The sequence below is a fragment of the Pituophis catenifer genome, unplaced genomic scaffold, assembly GCF_029215685.1.
Source record: "Pituophis catenifer annectens isolate HBS135680 unplaced genomic scaffold, rPitCat1.0.hap2 SCAF_1, whole genome shotgun sequence".
Classification (NCBI taxonomy): Eukaryota; Metazoa; Chordata; class Lepidosauria; order Squamata; family Colubridae; genus Pituophis; species Pituophis catenifer.
This window is the reverse complement of record NW_027256881.1, coordinates 250,282,141-250,305,410: the sequence shown is the minus strand read 5'-3', so window position 1 is coordinate 250,305,410 and position 23,270 is coordinate 250,282,141. Positions and strand designations below refer to the sequence as shown.

Sequence of the window (23,270 nt, the reverse complement as noted above, 5' to 3'; positions counted from 1 at the left end):
CTGGGAGTAAATTGAGCTAAACAGGACAATCTTTACTGGAGTGGGAGATATCTGATTAGCAAACATAGAGGCACTATGATTTTGTTACCTTATTCTGCATCAGGGGTGTCAAACTCGCGTCGTCACGTCATCACATGACCTATCGCGACTTTCCCTTCCTTCGCTAAACTGGGGATGGGCATGGCCAGCCCATGATGCATCCAGCCCATGGGCCACGAGTTTGACACCCCTGTTCTGCATGATGTTTCCTAAAAAAGCAAGCTGTGTTTTTTTAATCACAATTTTCTTCAGCCTCCAGTGCTTTTCCAGTGCTGATGAAAATGTTTCTGAAAATAATTTCCTTCTCTGTTTAACATTTTTGAAATATATTTTTCTAAGTCATAATATCATTTCTGTTTTAACTATTTTGTATATGTATTTTAAAAATTGTAATTAATCTATATAAAGAATCCTAGTGGTGTAGTGGTTAAAGTGCAGTATTGCAGGTTAATTCTGCCCACAGCCTGGAGTTCGATCCAGATGGGCTAGAGTTGATTCAGCCTTCCATCCTTCCAAGATCGGTAAAATGAGGACTCAGATTGTTGGGGGGCAATATGCTGACATTGTAAACTGCCCAGAGAGTGCTGTAAAGCACTATGAGGTAGTATATAAATAAGTTCTATTGCTATTGCTGTAAAAAACATAAATTGGAACACAGCTTAAATATTTTTCTCAGTTGTTATTATTCTGATTCTTCAAGTATACTGTAGTTTTAAGATATTCCCATCATGCCAAGCATGTTGTCTAACTTTCTTCTAACAAAATACTTAATGATCTTAATTAGGAAGCAGGAAAATGATTATCTGGAACATTTGTGGAAAATTTCTAGGAAGTTCCAGACCTTGGACAGAATAGTGTCTTCATTTATAAAGTTAACAAGGCACTGACCTTGCAAAAGAGCAGGATTTCTGATAGCAACGTGATAACTCAAGGGTCAGTGGAAATTTTCTGCACTACCTTATTTAGAAACACATGTATATAAAAGATGTCGTGTCTGCTGGGGAGTGAGCTTGGCTTGCATATTGACTCTGGTCTGCTTTTCATTTCTGCTGTCATTTCAAGGAGGTGTAAATAAGCTGAATCACATTGTGTCCAGATGGAGAGCAACGTCGGCGTGATTACCTTATGACATGTGAGCCAACAACATTCTTAATATAAGTTAAGCATATTTTGTTTTCCTTTGGTGCTGCCATATGTTTTTGCATTTAGTCTGGTTATGAAAAAGACAAGTAAAATCTTAAAATCCAGGCTTTTAATAACCTGTCTCATTGTCTTCACTCTTGCTGCTGCTTCAAAACATTTTCCTTTATTTGAAGCTTTTTGCCTCTTTGTCTCTTTTGTACTTTGTTCCTTCCTGCATATTTTTTTTACCTCCAGGTTAAAACATGGGCTTCCAGAATACATTTTACCCCAAATGTATGTATGATTACAATTTCTAGGACTGTTCATGCTTTAAAAATTATTTGGTTCTCATATGCATGTCTTTACTACCCATTCAGGCAGACCAACTTTCTTCAGGGGTCTCCAGAAACCAGATAACAAGTGGCAGGGAGAAATGCAGCTTTCTTAAGAGTAGTTTCCTTGGATCTATTTTTGTTCTGTATCCATTTTTCCCTTTAAGAGAAAGTGGTGAAGAAGGCAGTTGGCTGCCAGCTTTAGAGGGCCCTAAAGGAAGCAGTTTTTTTTTTTTCAGGCTCACATGGAACGGAAAAGCAAGGCACAACTTTAATAAGTAGTAGCTAAATCAGGGATGTCTGCAAGGAGAGAGTAAAAAAGTCAAGTTGTTGCCACAACCATGTGATCAAAGCCCTGCCCCTCTCTATGTGTATCATGACAGAGCTTGTATTGCATCTTGACTATTTTTTTTAATATACTTTATTGATTTTAAAAAGAGAAAAAAATTTTTTTAAAAAGAAAACATCAAATCTCCAATAACATCTGAGGTGTTGTGCGGTTACATATTTACATTATGTACATATCACGTATCTTCAAATCTATCATTATTAAAAATAGGCATATCATTATAGTCTCGTTCTATTATTCCACCATTTGTACCATCTTTCCCATACTGCCTTAAATTTTGAGTTCTCATCATCTTTAAGAACACTTGTTAATTTTGCCATTTCTGCGCATTCTAGGATTTTATTTATTATTGTCATCTCTGGAGGGGTTTGTTTGTCTTTCCAGTATTTTGTAAAGGTTAATCTGGCCGCTGTTATAACATGTATAATTAATTGTATCTTGTCCTTAGAGAGTCCATCTCCCATCATTCCTAATAAAAAGGTTTCGGGGGAAAGTTTTATATCTTCTTCCACTATTTCTCGTAGCCAAATTCGTATTTTTGTCCAAAACTTTTTTGTCTCCGGGCAGGACCACCACATATGAAAGAAGGTGCCAACCTCCTTTCCACACTTCCAACATATTGCTGAGGCACTAGGGAATATTTTTGCTAATCTAGCTGGGGCTAGATACCATCTATGAAATATTTTATAATGATTCTCCCTGTAAATTGCTGATTTGGTGAGATTATAATTTCTGTTCCAAGCCTCCTCCCAGTCATTGAAATTTAGTCTATAGCCAATGTTTTTTTCCCAAATGCTTAGCTGATTCCTAGCTATTCCTTCTGCTCTTTCCTCGCCTAATAAGAAATTATAGAATCTCGCTAGCATTTTCTTTTCAGTCCCCAACATAATTTTATCCAAATTGTTGTACTTCATCTCTATGCCAAATTGATCCCTATCTTTTTGATATCTAGAGCTTATCTGCAGGTAGCTCCACCAATCTAAATTGAAACCTTGATTACTTAATATTTCTCGTGATTTAAGAATACTATTTTCATCTAATATATCTTTGTACGTGCCGAATTTCAAGATATCCCTTTTATTAGAGGTCAAAGCCTCTATAATTGAGAGCCAGATCAGTACTTTCGTATAAAATCTTTGTCTAATTTCTTCCCATGTTTGAATCAGGGTCTCCCTTAATTTGTGTTTGTGGAAATGTGAGTTCTTTTTATTCTTTGGGCCCCATAAATAAGCGTGCCAGCCTGCCTGTAGATCGTGGCCTTCTAACGTCAGAATTCTCTTGTTTTGTAGTGAAACCCAATCTTTGATCCATACTAATTTGGCCACTTTCTGATATGCTTCCCAATCGGGTAATCCGAAGCCACCCATGCTTCTTTTCCCTTGCAATGTTTGATAGGCAATCCTTGCCTTCTTCCCTTCCCATAAAAATTCTCGCACCTTCTTTTCCAAATCTAGGAAGTATTTTTTATCAATATTCACTGGGATAGTTTGGAATAAAAATATAATCTTGGGGAGAGTATTCATTTTAATTGCTGAGATCTTACCTGTAAAAGACAGTTTTAACTTCTTCCATCTGTCTATATCTTGCTTTATTTTTTGTAGTAGTGGATTGTAGTTATCCTCCTTTAAAGAGGAATATCTTGCAGTAATCCATATTCCCAAATATTTTATTTTCTTTGCTATCTGAAGTTCTAAGGACTTTTCTAGCTCTTTCTTGTTTGTCTGTCATATTTCTTACTAAAATTTTAGTTTTGGTTTTATTAAGCTTAAAGCCAGCAACTTCTCCATACTGTTGTACTTCCTGGAGTAATTTGGGGCCAGATTTCAAGGGATCTTCCATTATTAGGGCCACGTCATCTGCGAAGGCTTGTGTTTTAAAAATTTCTTTCTTAATTTGTAATCCTTTGATTTCTTTGTTATCTCTGATCTTTCTGAGTAGGATTTCCAACGCCATTATAAAAAGTAGAGGGGACAGGGGGCATCCCTGTCTAACTCCCTTTTGTATCCAAAATATCTGTGACTTGTCCCCATTTATTAAAATGCTTGCCCTCTGTTTATGATAAATATTTTTGATCATCTTTCTAAAATTTGGCATCTTGACTATTTTTATCTACCTGAGATAGTTGTCTTGCTTGGAAAAGGTACAAAGTATTTTTGAATCATTTTCAAAATGCGTAGTCCCAATAAATTGGTTATCCTTACATTCCTGACTTCTGTGACCAGCTTATAAACATATACATACTTAAATAAGGCCTCTAGAGGTAGCTTTGAAACATTAAATAATAGTGGTAAAAGTCCAGTAACTCTTATCTGACTTTTGTAATTGAGTTAACACTCCAGAGTTTTTAACCACCGTCCAAAAGAAAGGTGGAGTGGTGTGCCCTATAAATATTCTCTGCCTCTTTTACATTTTCAAAACTCGTGTGTAAAATTGCTGGCCTAAAAAGCATTTCATTCTAATGCAACCAGAACAGAGACAGCTGCTAACAGTCTGATAGTTTGGCCCTTTTATTATCTCAGCTATGTAACTGACTTTCTTAACACCCATCACCAATCCCAAGGAAGGAAAAAGATTATGAATAATAAAATAAGTATAAAAACTCAATACACTTCAAGTTTTTATGTATTAAAAATTTTTCACCCCAAATCATGTCAGTTTAATTGTCACATCAGTCTCACATTAAAAAAATCACAACCTTTGAGTGGTCCTTGGTGCTTTCTGAGCTTGGAAAAAAAATTATTTCTCTCTTCAATTTCCTCTTAAGCAATGGGTAAACAAAAACATATGGAAGCTAAGAGAGAATGAGTTTAGTGACCTGTATCCTGGAAAAGAGACAAGACTGGAAAAGTTTAAAAAAAAAAGTCTGAAATCCAAACATTAGCACATCTCCTTTCCCTTTGCATAACTACTGGAGAAGAATTAAGATTACTTTATGAAATAGTTTGTGCATGAGGAAAATGACTCTAAGCATAGAAAAATTGTGTTTAGAACAGCAGTGGTGTATTGCTTTGCGACAATTTTCACAACCTTGTTAATTTTTTAATCATATTTCTCAGTCCCACAATAAGAAGTTTGTTAGCTTGTTCAAAAGCAGCATCAAGAGACATTCTCCTTCCATTCATGATTCTTTGGATGCAAGTTTAGGAGTTTGGCTGATCTGGCCAAACTGGGAGAGAAGGGGTAATCTGTTTTAATTCTATTATTTGTATTGATTGTTCTGAGGCCATCTAGGATCACAGTCATGTAAGAATTACATAAATGAATAAATAATACTGCTGACATTTTAAAGTGATTAAGAATATCATTTTTCTACTGTATGACAGTATTATTTCATTGGGAATAATTATAATTTATAAAATATGTGAACATTATTTCTCTGTGGTGTAATCTAGCTCTCTAAATAATAGAGGAAAACAAGAATTTCTAGGATTGCTTATTCTTACAGATATCTGTGGCACTTTACACACTGTTGCAATCAACATCTCAGGGTCATTTCAATAAATTTAGCTACATCTGGGTAAATATGGTGAGAGAGAACTTAAAAACTCAGTCTCAAATGTATTCCTGTCCATATGTGTGAAGACATTTACAATTTCTACATTTCTGCCTGAATTCTAGTAAGGTAGCCTTTTGTCTATAGAATTCTTGCCAAAATAAGTTGCTTAGCATTTATAGTGGCATATAATTATTGACTGTTTTCTGCAATTCCCATTTCCTTTCAGAGTTTAGTGAGGACATGTTGGAAAATGTGTAATGCTTCTAGCATGGCCAAGAAATTCCTAAGAGACAATGACTGTCCTTTAATTATTGTGAGAAAGTTTTTCTCTAGATTATTGTTTCAGATGTCAAGGCTTTTTAAAAATAAATAAATAAAAGGTTAAATTAAATAAACTATCCTGAGAAACTTTGAAACATTGCTTCCAAGGAAATAAACCTATAGTCCAATAACAAACTCTTTCCCTAAGAGTAGTACTGTTTTGGCTACATCTCTTTACGTAGCCAAAACTGTACCACTAATTCAGAGGAAGAGAGAGAATTAATTAATTATATATAAGGAATTCAACTTTTATAGAAAAGAATCAATCCTAAAAATTTCAGAAAAAAATATTCTGGAAAAAAGAACTGAGAAATCAAACAATTAATGCCAAGTACTAGTCATGGAATCCCCATAAACCACACTTCCGAGATTTTGAGGTGCAAATGCTGAACTGGAATATTCTGAAAAAGGGTGGAGGCTGATTGCACATGACTATTCAAAGTTGCAATAACTTGTGCACATCATATAATACATATGATACCCACAGCAGCACAATAGTTATTCAACCCATTGACCCAAAAAGCTTTGCTTTCCTATCCAGATTTGGGGTTTATTGTGCCACGTAAGCCTGAAGTCTGCATTATTGTTTTGTACAACCCAATTTAAGCTTTGTTACATGTTCGTTTCCATTAATCCACTAGCAGCTGCTCTGGATTTGGATTATCAATAAAACCACTATGTTAGCTAAGGAACAGCACATGACCAAGGGCTATTTGTTAACTACATTATGTGAACAACCTATGTAAATGCTTGTAATGCTGTGAGTAAAATGTTCTATAGTTGCCTTTAGAATGTCCATACTATCAAGAAAAGTTTCAGGTATTAGTTTACTATGAGTCCCATTGTGTTGTCAGTTTTCTATTTCTCTGCTCTCTAAGGTCCTGTATCACATATAACTGCATTTGTCTATGGAAAGTCTCAGTCATCCAGGTCATGGTTGTCCCAAAGGTGCTTTTTTGGTTTTTCTTTGAAGATGTTTCACTTCTCATCCAAGAAGCTACTTCATCTCTGGGAAGTTGAAGAAGCTCCTTGGATGAGAAGTGAAACATCTTCAAAGAAAAACCAGAAAATCCAGTTGCCTCTTGAAAAAAGCACCTTTGGGTATAACTGTATTTCTCTTTTTTTCTGCTCCTCCTCCAGTTGGGGGGACTCAGTGGTCCTTTGCATGTGGAAATCTTTATATTATTATTCCTATCTATTATCTGTTGCAGTATGGAAAAGATGACCTCAGAATCTAGGAATGAAACAATGTAGAAATTAAGATACCTAATCATTTTGTCAAGCTTACTCTGTTGGACTAATATTCTATCTATTATAGTTTGGGTAAAAAATATAGGGTAAAGATTTTTAATTGAATCATCTGAAGAATCAAGAACTGAATCTGGAAACTTCTATTTCTGGATGCTTTACCATGACTGATCCACCACTAGGAATTATATAAGGCTGCAAGTTCAGACAGAAGTTCCTGAGAATCATGAAATGTTGGCGAAGTATTGGGAGATAGAGGCAGAGTTGCCATTCTACTTATCCTATATGTCCAAGTTTAGTGTAATGGAGAATGTTCATCCTACTACAGGGGTGTCACTGGTAGTCCTCAGCAGTCTCCACAGGAGAGGCTCTGAAAGATGACAGGTTTGTTGTCACAATAGAAGCCCATTCCTTTTGTACATGTAGTGACACTGCACCTCTCACGTTGCAGATTTTGAGGCCATCTGGTGGATGCTCATGGGTTCAACTGCTAGTCAGTTGGGTTTTTTATATGGAAAGGTGAGAGGAGTAGATATCATGTCCTTCACTTCAGATATCAAAATACTTTAAAATCAATTTCAACATTTCTAAATATCACTACTCTACAATACCAAACACATAAACAAACAAACAAACAAACTCAATAGTAGTAACTATGAGAGGGATCTTGGAGTCCTAGTGGACAACCATTTAGATGTGAGCCAGCAGTGTGCGGCAGCTGCCAAAAAAGCCAATACAGTTCTGGGCTGCATAAACAGAGGAATAGAATCAAGATCACGTGAAGTGTTAATGCCACTTTATAATGCCTTGGTAAGGCCACACTTGGAATATTGCATTCAGTTTTGGTTGCCACAATGTAAAAAAGATGTTGAGACTCTAGAAAGAGTGCAGAGAAGAGCAACAAAGATGATTAGGGGACTGGAGGCTAAAACATATGAAGAACGGTTGCAGGAACTGGGTATGTCTAGTCTGATGAAGAGAAGGACTAGGGGAGACATGATAGCAGTGTTCCAATATCTCAGGGGTTGCCACAAAGAAGAAGAAGTCAAACTATTCTTCAGAGCACCTGAGGGTAGAACAAGTGGTTGGACTAGAAGACCTCCAAGGTCCCTTCCAACTCTGTTATTCTATTCTATTCTATTCTATTCTATTCTATTCTATTCTATTCTATTCTATTCTATTCTATTCTATTCTATTCTATTCTATTCTATTCTATTCTAAACAAAAAAACAAACGTGTAAATCTTTCTTAACTGTGTCCTCAAATGTTTTTGACTGTTTGATATATCAGTAATGTGAATAGTCTTTCACTAATAACTTTCAGAGTGCTATTAAAATTCAGAATAGTTCATATATTTGGCAATACATATTTTATGTCAAAATGTTGCCTTAAAATATAGTTTAAGAAATTTTTATCCATATTTAGGTATCTTGTCTGGGTAGCTTTAGGGTACCTAGTCATTTAACAATCAGATTCAAGATAGAGTACAAAAGCATAATCTTTACAAAATCTGTATTACCATTTTTGTAACTGCTTACTCATAAATATTTTAAATACAAGTAAATTAGAAAAGGATACCAAAGGCAACGTAATATTTATAATAAAATTGAAATGAAACTGCAAATACAAAAATTGTATTCAGAATAAATTTGTATGATTCTTTTAATGAAAATTTGTTTTGATTCTAGGACTTTGATTCCAAAATGCCTATCTATTACATAATTTCATGAATATAAACTTTGATACATGTGGTTCACATTAAAATTAAATATTTATACTCTGTAGTACCTGAAGATTATAAAATAATCACCTATAATAAAGTACACACATTTTATAATGGAAATTCAGCAGTTCAGTCACCTGATGACACAGCAAAAAATATGGCAAAAACTTGATGGTAGTGTCTTGTACCCCAACTTCTGCAGATGCCCTTGTCTGAACCAATAGAATTTCACTAGTATAATTTATCTGACACATGAATTGTATAACTGATTTTACCAGAACTTGGATTACCAAATTAGCCGAATATAGGAACAGTGTATTATTTAATCACTTTAAAATTGCCTTTCTAGCAATGAACAGCTTTAACTCTGATCCAAAGGAAATCTGCTGAATTGGACAGATTTATTAATTTAATTGTAAAAGATAAGGTTCTTTCCATAAAGTCTGCAGAAAGGTAGTTTATAACTGAGAAAAAAAATCCCCAAAAGAATATAGAACTGATTTTCAGCTACATCTTTCTTTTTTCATGTCTCCCCCCCAATTTTTATATTCTGGAAAATAAGTCCCACTGATTTCACTTTATTTCTGTTCAGTTATGTATGGGACTATAAATATATTACTTATGGAAAAAAATGACTCTCTCCATTGTAATAATGACAGTTACTATAAGATTTTGTATGAATTGCACTTCATTTTAAAATTAGCATTTGGTTTTTTTTATCACGTACAGTGAATTTTTGCCTATATACTGTTACTGTATAACTGCGCAACAGTAATAGCTTATGGAAGGAAATGACATGATACATTGTTGTAAAAGCATATTGGCCTGAGTCACTTGATTTATCTTGTGTTCTTCCTGTTTGTACTTCTTCTTTTGTACTTTTTTTGTACCAAGATTTGTAGCTTGGTAAGAATGATGATTCATTGGTAGCTTTCTTCAAAAGATGTATTTGGTATCTCTCATTTTGTTAAAAAAATGTCCTGAAATAGAATAAAGTACAAAAGTACAGTCAATGCCCATCCAGTCAAGCAATAACAACATAAAAAGCAAACTGTGAACCAAAGTAAAAAAACAACAACCTCCTTTACTTCATTTATTCTTTACTTTTCACAAGAAACTGAAAAAAAAAAAGTCAGCATGACAAGACCACTAAGAAGATTTACTAAGGATGAGTGAGGGTTAGCAAAGGTGAGGATGTGGGAATAAGAATGTTTTTGGTGGTAAAAGAAAAATACACAGTTCTTCTTAAGTTGAGCTGCATGAGCTATCTCTTCAACCAAAATAGGGTTAGAAAAATTACCCCCAAGTACTGTACAACACAAGAAAGGGTGACTAATTTGTACTTTCCTTTTGCCACCAAATGGATACTGATTTCTTAGTTCACAGAATAACAGAACTGGAAGGGACCTTGGAGGTCTTCTAGACCAATCCCCTAGACTAGTTCATAAGCAACTGGACCTGGAACTACCATGTTAGTATGGATTTTTTCTTCTTCTTAGGTATCAGAAATCTCTGTGTGTTTCTATGCATATTTACAAAGAAGGAAATCTCACATATTAAATTTGGGTGACTCCCTTTCTTGTATAATTTTCTGTTGCTTTAAGATTGGTGGATCTAACTTTTCTTTGAGAATCAATTCCCTACAAATGCAATTATGTGTACTTCTAAGTAGGCTAGAACAGGATTGAGCTGCTGAAAAATTATATCATAAAATGAATGAAAAAATATTTAGAAACCCTGTTTCCCCCAAAATAAGACATCCCCTGATAATAAGCCCAATTGGGTTTTTGAGCACATGGCAATAAGGCCAAGTGCTTATTTCAGGGTACAAAAAATATAAGACAGGGTCTTATTTTCGGGGAAACATGGTAATTCGTTGCAATATAACACAAGAGAAAGAAAATTAAAAAGCAAACAAAGCAAAACAAACATCCACTGTGAACAATATTCAAAGCCCACTGTGAACAGTGAGATTTGTTTTTGACAGTCCAGTTCCAAGATATTTAAATACTAGGCTGATTTTCATGGAAGTTGAAAAGCAAATAAACTATAAACTGTGCAGATATTGGTACATTCTGAAATCAGGAAAGTTTAAGAATAGCTTTTTTCTATTTTTCTACATGCACAACAGCACAACACATTTGTTGATGTGTGATGGAAATGCATCCAATTCTGGGACTTGTGGGACACACACACACACACACACACACACATTAAACAATAACCTAATGAAAAAGATAGCTTACAAGAAGTGGAAAAATTCACATCAAACTTGAACAGCTAAAGAAAATTCCACTATTTGTATTTTATAAATATTTCATAATATAGGATTATTCTTAATACAGGATTATGGTTAGTACAAATTAGGAAAATGTAATAATTTTTTTTTTTTTTTATATTTTAATACACAAATAAAATATACAATCCTGCCACCATGGTATAATATGATTACATTGTCCATAAGTATAAAATCATTCCTTTATACATACATATTTGCCACCATATATATATACATCATCATATATCTATTCTATCCCACCTTTTCTGGACCCAATCGTACCATACTTTCCAACTGTTATAAAATTCTGAATCTTTTTTACCATTGATCAATCTAGTTAATCTATCTGATTCCGCACACTCATTAATTTTATATATTATTTTCAAATCTATCGGTAAGTATTGATTTTTCCACTCCTGCGCATACGCTAATCTTGCTGCAGTGATAATGTGAATCAACAAGAACCATATATCTGATTTAATATTCAAAGGTTTTGCCCCCAATAGGAAAATCTCAGGTCTTAGTTCCAAATTAATCTGTGTAATTTCCAAAATCCATTGCCGTATTTTTTTCCAATATTTAACCGCCTGCGGGCAGGTCCACCATTGGTGAAAATAGGTTCCATTGCTGTAACCGCACTTCCAACAGCAGGCAGATGTCCCGGGAAACATTTTAGCTAATCTCGCCGGGGGGAGATGCCACCGGTAGACCATTTTATATATGTTTTCTTTATATGAGGAGGCCATGGTTAATTTCATATTTTTCAACCAAATCTGTTCCCATTGCTGGAAGTCAAGGGAATATCCAAAATTTCGCCCCCATGCTATCATACAATCCTTCACTACATCCTGTCCTATCTGCAGAGACAATAAATATGCATAACATTTAGATAATATCCCTTTCCCTCCTTCTAATAAGATCTTATCCAATTCTTGTCTTTTACAGTAGATTCCTTCACTATGTAAATCTTTTTTATACCTGGAGTGCACTTGAGAATAAGACCACCAGTCTATCTTATATCCTTGAAGAATTAATAATTCTCGTGACTTCGGATTACCCTGAACATCCAAAAAGCCTTCATACGTCAAGGTTTTCTCCCCTTTATACAATGTCGGGTAAACCTGAGCTTCCTGCGCCGAAATCCAACATGGAACTTTTAAATATACTCTTCTTCTAACCTTTTCCCAAGTGTACCCAAGCGTCCTACGTAAATAGTGATCATCAAAGTGTCTAGGGCGGCCGGATGCTCCTGGCCATAGGAAATAGTGCCAGCCATGTTGAAGACCGGCTCCCTCAAATGTCAAAAGTCGTCTCTTTTGTAGGACCATCCATTCTTTCACCCAAATCAAGTTCGCTGCTTGGTGATAGAGCTCCCAATTTGGGAGTCCAAATCCTCCTCTATTTTTGGGTTCTTGTAACATTTTAAGTCTAATCCGCGGTCTCTTTCCCTGCCAAATAAATTTAGATATACTCCTATCCAGATTTGTAAAAAACTCTTTATTCAACCTTACCGGGGCTGTTTGGAATAGAAATAACCATTTGGGTAACACGCACATCTTAATAGTTGCCACCCTTCCCAAAATTGAGAGCTGGAGATTTTTCCATCTTTCTAAGTCTCTGAGCATCTGGCTGTAAAGAGAAAGATAGTTATCCTCCTTTATGGAGGAACATCTGGCGGTCAACCATATACCCAGATACTTAATTTTGTTTGTTATTCTTAAGCCCATTAACTGCTCCAGCTGTTGCCTTTGCATCTGAGTCATATTTTTCACTAGGATTTTAGTTTTTTCTTCATTCATCTTTAACCCCGCTACCTTCCCATACTCTCTAATCAAACATAATAATTTCAGGCCCGAGTCCAGTGGTTGATCCAAGATAAATACAAGATCGTCTGCATAAGCCTGAACTTTAACTTCCTCCTGCCTAATCTTCATTCCTCTTACTTCCGTGTTTCCTCTCACTTCTCTAAGCAGGGGCTCTAAAGTTAATACAAATAGCAATGGGGAAAGGGGACATCCCTGTCTTGTACCTCTACGAATTTGAATTCTCTCCGTCTCCTCTCCATCTATGAGAACTCTTGCAGTCTGCTCCCGGTAAATAGCTCGAATTGCCCGAATAAAATTCCCACCAAACTCCATATATTCCAATTGAGAAATCATAAATTCCCAACTGATTCTGTCAAACGCCTTTTGGGCGTCAACAAAAATTAAAGCTAATTGTTTATCCGGGCGATTTTCGAAAAATTCTAGTGTATTCATGATAATTCTAAGATTATCTCGTAGATATCTATTAGGAAGGAAGCCGTTTTGGTCTGAATGAATGAATTGGTTAAGGAAGCAGCTAAGCCTAGCTGCAAGAACCCCCGCAAATATCTTATAATCGGAGTTTAGTAATGATATTGGTCTATAGTTCTTAATAAGAGATAGATCAGTTCCTTCTTTTGGGATAATAGAAATATAAGCCTCAGTCCAAGATACTGGAACCTGAGCCTCTTTCATAACCGCATTGAATAAATCCGTCATGTGTCTTCCTATCACGTCAAACACTATTTTGTATAATTCAACTGGAAGGCCATCTCTACCCGGGGTTTTGCCATTCGCCTGTGCTTTCATAACTGTTTCTACTTCCTCCATCGTGAATTCCGCATTAAGAATTTCCTTCATTGTTTCCGAGACTTTAGGCAAGTCTGTCTTTTCCAAATATTTCCGAATTTCACAGATATTTTCCTCTCCTTTCTGATAAAGCTGTGTGAAGAAATCCTGAGCTACCATTCTCTTGCCTTCCTTAGTACAATGGAAATTCCCAATTACATCTTTCAGCCCTTCTATTCTCCGTTGTTCCTGTTCCTTTCTAAGCCGGTAAGCCAACCATTTTCCTGTTTTGTTCGCCCTTTCAAAAAAATTTTGTTTAGTCCACTTTAGTTTATTTGCTAATTCCTCTTGATCTAATAATTTAATCTGGTGTTGCCAGTACTCCCTTTCCTCTATCAATGTTGTCTGGGTTAATCCATTTTGCATCCTTTCTTCCACCCGTTGTAATTTATTCAAGAGGTTGTCTCGGTGTTTCTTACCCGCCCTACGTTTGTCAATCATATATTTGATTAACCATCCCCTCATCACTGCCTTAGCCGTATCCCATGTATTGTATATTGAAGTATCCTCTTTCTTATTTTCCTGGAAAAAAAGATATAACTCCTTCTTAAATTTACTCATGAATTCTTCATCTTTCAGGAAAATTTTTTGTTTTTTTAGGGATGTTACAACAGAACATTTTGATGGGCTTATTATTGGCGTGCAAAAAAGTAAGCAGATATGTGTTTTGCAAAGAAATTGAAAAAGAGTTTATCTCCATTATCACCCATGGGAAACTGTTGCATTGTTTACAGAGGCAGGAAAAGCCATGCATGCCCTCCAAAGCCTTTCCATTTGGCTTGGGATTGATGGATTATTAAGGATCAGCAGCACTAAACACACAAAATGTGAAATATTAAATAAAGATGGAAGCTTCCACCCCCACCCCCTTCTTACATAAAATGTATATAAATTAATGCAAAAGTTTAATAGCCAGTCTCATTTATGATACTAAGAAGACATCTTCTACTTCTATTAATACTGCAAATCATTTTTTGAGATGAGTTTGGGCTTCAGTAGATATAAATAAACTACAGAAATCTACTGTTAAAGTACAGATGTATAATTGCCCTTTAAGTTAAAGGCTTCTCTACTTGTTATCTTGATAGTTAATTTTTTCCTATAGTATTCCATTACTAGCTGGTCTTGTACACTTTTAATGATACATTTTCCTCTCAACCTGTTTGTTCAGATGTCTCTATCTTCCAAATGGATGAGTAGCTAATTTTCCTTTGTCGAAATATATCCAGTTTGACTACATTTTGCTTAACATGTTAACAACTAGAGGTGCACTTAAGGACTTCAATTGATATTGAATAAAAAGATAATCTAGTTTATGTCTGCGAATACAGAAGTCTTACATTTCATCATCATAATCCTTGGGAGGGGACACTGCAATGACCAAGTCAATCCAATCCTGTGGAAGAAATGCTTAATCAATATGATATGTAATTGATCAGGGAATTGAAAAAGTACATCTTCAGAGTGTGGTTTCATTATATAACACATTAAGAAGGTTGTTTGTTATGAAAACATGGTATAGAAAACAGTGAGCACCGCTTTTCCCCTTTTCATCAATTCCATTCAAGTATAGCCTTCATAGTCTTTCCTCTTAATTCACTCTTTCTGAACTATGTGTTTTGAAATGAATCATTATTCATTTCCTTTCTGTTGCCAAAGCAACTCAAAATATTTCTTTTATGCTCTTGTATTCAACCTACATTAATTAAAATACTCACTAATTTTTGACCTTATCTCTTGTTTTACTACAAATACTTAAGAATCTCTATTTCTACTGGATTAAGTTATCTTACATTCTTCGTGACTTTCAACTTTCACTTCTATATAACAAAATATAAGCATTCATTCTTCACAACAGGCCAATGGCCATAAGCAAATAAACATTTATTTCTTCATCCTAACCCTAACTCTAAACCCATCCCAGTACAAAGCAGTGCTTTGCACTTCTGAAATTTTGCTCATTTTGTCACTTTCATATACCCTTATCAGAATTCTGCCAAACATTTTCACAGGCAGATTTAACGAACTATTCCCCCAGTAGTTTTCGCATTCAATTTTGGTACTCCCCCCCACACTTCATGTAGGGAAATAATAATAGCATTTTTCCAAACTTTAGCAGCTTTCACATGCACATTAAATATGTCTCCACACATAAATGAACTCCATGAACTGCTCTAATTTTTCTCTAAATGAATCATCTACATTATTTTCCAAAATTTTCACATTAATCATTTCTTTTCATCCTTTTTTCCCTGGACACTAACATTTATAGCATTCATTTTAATGCTTCTCTTTGACTACGCCTTGCTTACTTACTGCCTCATTTAGTAACCATTCAAATCTACCACAGTGTAAAAAAATAGCTTTGCAACCAATCCTCACATTTACAAACATCCAGGCACTTTGCAAACAGTACACATTTATGACTACTGAAATATATCACACCAGGGGTGGGCTCTACTTACCTTTATATGGTTCACAACGGGGCCGCGCGCACGCGATTGCTTCACTTGCTCGCTCGCACGCTCTTCTGCACATGCACATAAGCGTTCTGATGAAGTCAGGGTTGGTGGGCGGAGCTTCCCGCCGGTTTTATTACCGGTTCTATAGAACCGATGCGAACAGGGGGCAACCCATCACTGTATCACACTCATATGATCACTTATATATGCCTGCTTCCCAACTGGTTTGTGTCAAGCAGAGTTAAGCAGATGGGACTTACATAAATCACAATCATGTCATGTCTCCCTTAATGACTTCAGTGACTCATTTAACAACTAAATGAGAGTTGAGGTTATAAACCTGTCACGATTATGTGATTTTCTGATTAGTCACCATGGTACGGTGATGCTGGTCCTAAATTGCATCACCATCATTTGTATACAAATCTCTAACCTGCTCTTAACATTTCCACCCTCACACAAAACTCTAAAATACTCTTTACATTCTCTCATCCCAATTTCATAGCTCTTATTTGCACTTCCATTCATCCCACTGGAGGCTCCTTATTTAGTCCACTTTGCCAATTTCAGTACAATTTATTTCCTCCAATAAAGATGTAATTTATTCTCTCTACTTCATTTAATCAAAGTCAGGGATGTCAAACTCGTGTCATCACGGTGTCGTTATGTGACGTATTGTGACTTTTCCCCCCTTCGCTAAATCAGGTGTAGGCATGGCCAGCACATGATACATCCAGCTCGCGGGCCACAAGTTTGACAGCCCTGATCTAAGTTGTTCCTTGCTGCCTGGCTATTACTTTTTATCTACCTAATATCTTTTTAACTATCCAATATCCTTCTCTCACTCATTGTCTAATACAGATTTTTCTCAATCTGTGTCCCTTTTGCTTTTTATTTCCACCAAGCATCCTTTTCATATTTCCCATCATGTTCCAAACAGCTTTCACATCTTCTTTCCTTATATCCCATTTGGGTGATTAATCATTTTGCCAGTAGGATTTATAAGTTTTCTTCTAGCAGTCACTCCAGTTTCTTTCATTTCCTTCCATGCTCTTCTTCCCCCACAAGATCCACTTTCGATGCTACTAAAAATGCCCTGTCCCACATTCAGAAGCTTTCATCTCTCTTGGATTGTTCGCTAATCTCCTCAGTCTTTCATCATAAGTATCTCACCAAGTCAGAACAGCATGCAATGTACTGACACACATTCAGAAATACTAAAAGCATGGATTATATGCCTGAAGCATTTTGCTTAAACAGAAATGAAGCAGTTTAGAATCTCTCTCTCTCTCCTTTGCCAAGGGTAATTTCTATTCTATACAGAGTCTTATTTGACAAATATTATATGAATGTATGTAAAAGATGAGCCACATGGCTATCATTGGGAAATTTTTCTGAAGCATAGATGGGATGGAAATAATGCTGAATTATTCTGCATATATTATATCTTTCATGTTTAAATAAATCAGTTCTTAACTGGCCATGTGAACTTTTTGTTTTTCATTCAAAAAAGGAATTTGACTGTTTGGCACATATTTTTTTGCACACCATCAATTATTTCATTATTTATCCAATCTTTCTTGAAATTTGGTTAGAATATTTTTTATTTTGAAAAAATAATTAAAATGACCAGTTTTTAAATAAAATGCAATGACTGCTAATAATATCCATGCTTACTTAGCAAAGTCGTGCTTCATATTCCATTGTTTCATTACAGAGTTTTAAGATGATAATAAAAAAAAGTTTGCCCTGAGAGTGCTGCTCATCTCTGTTTCTTAGTCAAGGGAGCCAGCATTGTGCAAAGATGCTTCTATGGTCATGTGATCAGCATGACTATATGCCAAGGTGCACAGAATGCTGTTACCTGGTACCTATTTATCTTCTTGCAGTTGCTTGTTTTTGAACTGTTTGTTTGTCAGGAGTTGGATTGTCCCTATGTTTGTTACCATTCCTGTATACCATTCCTGGAGCTTTCCTGTACAGTAGCTATAATAGTTATTAATTTTTAATATAAATTTATCAGTAGGCTAGAAATTATTTATTGCCACTTCTTGGGAAAAATGGATATCTGATATGTAATTTTGAGATGAGATTCATCTCTTCCAACTTACCCCTCCCACATTCCATGCTTTCGCAAGAGCTGCCCGAGCTTCATCCAGCTTAGCATCCAACAAAACCTTGCCATTTACAGCCATTATTTCATCTCCTTTCACAATACCTCCTGATAACGGAAATAAAGGGCAAAGGAACAAGCAAATCCATATTATCTTTCTTTTACTGAAATTGTTATTGAAAATGAGAATCTGAATGATAAGATTTGGGTCATACCATGCAAGATTATTATATACTGTATATATATTACATTCAAACCTTCCTCCAAATAAGATTATATTTATCATACCTGAGAGGTAGGCTAGGATGAGAGATTGGTCCCTAATCTTCCAATGAATATCATGGCTGGTTAGGGATTTCAATCTCAATCTCCACCATCACTGTCTGATACTTTAATCACTAAAACACTTTTCAGAATGAATGTAATAATACAAATAGAGTTAACTAGTGTCTGCCCGCAAAGTAACATTTATTACTTCTAACCAGACTTGGGTTTCAGCAGGTTCTGACCAGTTCTGGAGAACCGGTAGCAGAAATTCTGAGTAGTTCGGAGAACCTGTAGTAAAAATTCTGACTGGCCCCGCCCCCATCTCTTCTCTGCCTCCCAAGTCCCAGCTGATCAGGAGGAAATGGGGATTTTGCAGTAACCTTCCCCTGGAGTGGGGAGGGAATGGAGATTTTACAGTATCCTTCCCCTGGAGCGGGGTGGAAATGGAAATTTTATAGTATCCTTCCCCTGCCATGTCCACCAAGCCATGCCACGCCCACCAAGCCATGCCATGCCATGCCCACCAAGCCACACTCACAGAACCGGTAGTAAAAAATTTTGAAACCCACCACTGCTTCTAACCCTTCTATATATCTGTTTTGTTCTCCTCTGATTTATTCTTCTTCACAGAAAAGAAGATAAAATAGCTGTATAAGGCATTTTGTTTAGCTACACAAGAAATGCTTTTCTGTAAACAGTCATTTTTTTCTATAAGAAGCGTCTAAAATTGAATTATCACAATGTTAAATTATGACATATGACACTGCCCTTATTTAATTATGCCATTTATTATATGTGTTCTTGTTTATCTTCATTCTAAGTTAATAATGAACATTAAAACCTATTAGTGTTTCAATCTCATTTATTTTACCAGACATCACAATAGCAATATTGTTGAAGGTATTTAGGAAACAGATGAAAATAGGGGTCACTGGTGTTATGTTCTAAAATAGCACATTTTATTTTGTAAACTTTTATATTGGTGCCTATCTCAAATACACATATACATTATTGAGACATCTACATTTTGTTAAACATTTTGATATTTGAGCAGTTAGAAGAACACATGACAGGAAGAATTAACCATTTCCCAATGCACCAACAAATTAGATCATGCAACTTTGTTCTCACCATAATTTTTCCCAGAGCATTCAGAAAATTGGAGAGAACGGTAAATACTTAGTCTTAATTTAAGTGTAAATATTTTAGAAATAAATTGCCACTCTGAGGAGATAACTTGAGGATATTCCAATCTGAGGATATAATTTGCACTTCTGGAAAATGCCTAGTTAAAGCTAACTTTATTTTACAAGTGTTAAGATGCCTTACAATTCAGCTTTTTTCTTAGCAAATACCCACCATGCTTGTCTGCAGCACCACCCTCATAAATAGCAGACACCATTACTTTTCCAACTGGGGAATCAATGCCACCTTCTACTGCAAGGTCTAATGATCCTTCCTGTTAAAAGAGTTTGAAAAAAAAAGAATATACAATATTTATGTTTCTTGAATTAAGTTTAAATTTAAGTTTAAGTTTAATGCGATTTATATGCCGCCCTATCTCCACTTGACTCAGGGCGGCTCACAACAATAAAATGCACAATTGCACATTAAAACAAGATGAAATTAAAAGTCCAAATTAAAACAGTTTAAAATCAATCTAAAACTATTAAAAACACCCTCCCCCCCATCAGTCCAGTCTATGAAACAACCATGGTTTCAACTCACGGCGGAACGAGCGAAGGTCAGGGGCCATCCGGAGCTCCAAAGGAAGTTGGTTCCAAAGGGTGGGTGCACCCACAGAGAAAGCTCTCCCCCTGGGGGTCTCCATCTGACATTGTCTGGCCGACGGCACCCTGAGGAGGCTCTGTCTGTGGGAACGCACCGGGCGATTGGAGATTGTTGCTGGCTGCAGGGGATCCGACAAGTATCCTAGGCCATGAAGGGCTTTATAGGTGATAACCAGCACCTTGAACCTCACCCGAAGGGCAACTGGTAGCCAATGCAGGTCGCGCAGGAGGGGTGTAACATTGGAGTGTCAGGACACTCCTATCACAACCCGCACGGCCGCATTCTGCACCAGTTGAAGCCTTCAAGTGGTTTTCAAGGGCAGCCCTAGGTAGAGAGCATTGCAGTAGTCAAGACGGTTGCAGTTGCAGTTAAACATTATATACTAGTTAATTTTATGTTATGAATTTACAAAATGAGTTCCCCTTCTTGCTGTAAACCAGATTTGGAATTAAAGGTTTGTAGGTAAAGAGAAAGAACTGGTTTACCATAATTCCACTGGTAGATAGACCAGTGGGTATAATATTTATGCATTAATTTTCTGTAAAAATGATATCAAGCTGTGCAATAAAAGTTATAATAGAAAACACTAGAAAGGATAAATGAGAATAACACAGTCAGCAGTGTTAACCAAAGAAAATATTTAAAATCTTATTAAGTCAGAAGGAACAAGCACAGCAACACAGATGCGATTAAAAGCCTCAGAGAGAGAGAGAGAAAAAAAAGAATTTTAGCTAATTGCCCAAAAAAGGTCGTCCATCCTTCTGCCATCTGAGAAAGATACTCTATGAACGATGCATCATCATTGAAAAGGTTTTATTGCACACTGTATCTATCCATTTTTCAAAAGGCAGAAGTATTGGTAAGTGAAAATGTAAAGAATTTCCTAAGATCAAACAGGTTCATTTAGAACAGGGCTGTCAAACTCCTGACGCGTGGGCCAGATTCATCATGCGCTGGCCATACTCACGGCCAGTTTAGCGAAGGGGAAAAAAAGTCCCAATATGTCCTGTGACGCCACTGTGACGATATGAGTTTTACACCCCTGATTTAGAAGGTTCTCCCAGTGTTCTCAACCTCAGTGAAGTGTTAATGGACAAGTATTAAATTGTGGAATTACATGTATTCATGTGTTCATCTGTCATCAACGTATTGCATGTATGGAGACTTTATCTGTGCTTGCCCACTCACCTCATAGGTTTTGTTTGCTTTTTCTTTCAATAGCATAATATTTCATGCCAACAAGCTGGTCTATAGCTGTAATAAAGATTTGATTTGACTCAAAGCCAATGAAAGAAGAAACAACTAAACTGAAAAATGAAGCTGTCCTTCATAATACAAGAATAAATGTATCATAGCTGCAGCTGAGATCAGAACTTAATTTTCAGTGGGAAGGCTCATCTCTGAATTTTATGAAATGGAATTCCTCTACTGAATGTAGTAATTACAATACAATATTTTTCTTCCATCTTAAACAGTACCTTTTTTATATGAAGGAGTCGTACATCTTTTCCCATAATCTGGTCTGGTGAAAACTAAACAAATGTTAACAAAATTAAACAAATGTCAGTAAGCAATCTCTGCTACAAAAAGGGAAATACATAGATCCTGCCTTATACTGAGATCATTCATCATGTATCTCAATACTGATATTCCAGGGTTATCCACCCTGCTTGTACCAAAATTACTGAATAAAAATCATCTCCTTATGAGGAAATATAATTTGGTGGCATTTTCACCTCAGAAGATGAATAAACAGAATAGTATAAAAATATGGATGATGTGGAAAATGTGTTAAATATGAGGAAAAATGGTAAAAGAGAGCGAATCAAAGGGAATATGCTTTAATAACAATTGCTAGACAGCAATGCCGAAAAAGTATACATTTTGTATCCTACTTGATAGCTTTCTGGGTGCATTTGGATAAGCACTATGTCACCCAGCTGAATTGGCAGGTTTTTCCAGTTGGATCGGCAGGATTTTCGTCTAATCAAGCAAGGCTTTTCTTGGGTAGACACCACGTACTGAATGTGGGATGTTCAGCATGCATAGCATGTGAGTTACCACTAAGCCACAATCCCTTCCCCTTGGTCACTTACACCAGTGGTGGGTTGCTCCCGGTTTGCACTGGTTCGCAAGAACCGGTAGTAAAAATTTGTATTAGTTTGGAGAACCGGTAATAACATTGGCTGGCCATGCCCCTGAACCGGTTCCCGGCCCGGTCATCGCTCGCTTACCTGCCCAACCCATCAGAAGCTTTTTTTTTTTACTTTTAAAAGCATTTTTTCTACAACCTCTTTGGCTGAAAAAATGCTTTTAAAAGTAAAAAAAAAAGCCTCTGATGATCGCGTGGCTCAGCTGGGATTGTCAGAGGCTTTTATAAGCATTTTTTCTGCAACCTCTTCAACCGAAGAGGTTGTAGGAAAAAAAAATCCTTTAAAAGCCTCTGGCGATCCCAGCTGAGTTGCCGCAGCTTGCTCTGAGCATTTTTTTCTTCAAAAAAGCATTTTTTTCTGCAACCTCTTTGGCCGAAGAGGTTGTAGAAAAAAAAAACTTTAAAAGCCTCTGGCGATCCCAGCTGAGTTGCCTGATCGTCAGAAGCTTCTAAAAGCATTTTTTTCTGCAACCTCTTAAGATTGTAGAAAAAATGCTTTCAAAAGTAAAAAAAAAAGTTGGCCACGCCCACCCAGTCACATTACCCCCCACAAAGCCACGCCCACAAAATAAGCCACACCCACAGAACTGGTAATAAAAAAAATTAGAACCCACCCCTGACTTACACTTTATACTTCTTACCATGGTGTAGGGATCAAAGTCCTCCACATATTTTTGGAAGCCCTGAAAATAAGGTTGGCAATCAAATACACGCATAGTAGGCTCTAAATAAAAATAGTGATCAAATGAAAGAAGTATGAAAGAAAAGCCAGAAAGAAAGAGATAAATTGTATGTTCCTCCTGACATTAAATCACGCAAGCTTTTAAGGTTAGATCTATCTTTTAGAACACAAGAATTAGATAATTTAATCTGAAGATTTCCTGAATTTGGTCTTCACATTTAGATTGCCCATTTATTTTAATCCA

At 36.1% G+C, this 23,270-nt stretch overlaps 1 protein-coding gene across 1 annotated transcript in view; it reads right to left on the bottom strand.

The window, feature by feature from the left end:
* Positions 1–9,539: 9,539 nt before the first annotated feature.
* Positions 9,540–23,270, bottom strand: part of USH1C (USH1 protein network component harmonin) — a 56,214-nt gene continuing 42,483 nt past the window's right edge. The window contains exons 16-21 of the mRNA XM_070957447.1: positions 22,986–23,027; positions 21,671–21,724; positions 19,761–19,860; positions 18,133–18,242; positions 14,900–14,955; positions 9,540–9,610 (exon numbers count right to left, since the gene is read on the bottom strand). Coding sequence (XP_070813548.1) covers positions 9,598–9,610; positions 14,900–14,955; positions 18,133–18,242; positions 19,761–19,860; positions 21,671–21,724; positions 22,986–23,027 — 375 coding nt within the window. The 3' untranslated portion in view covers positions 9,540–9,597. The remainder of the gene's footprint in view (positions 9,611–14,899; positions 14,956–18,132; positions 18,243–19,760; positions 19,861–21,670; positions 21,725–22,985; positions 23,028–23,270) is intronic.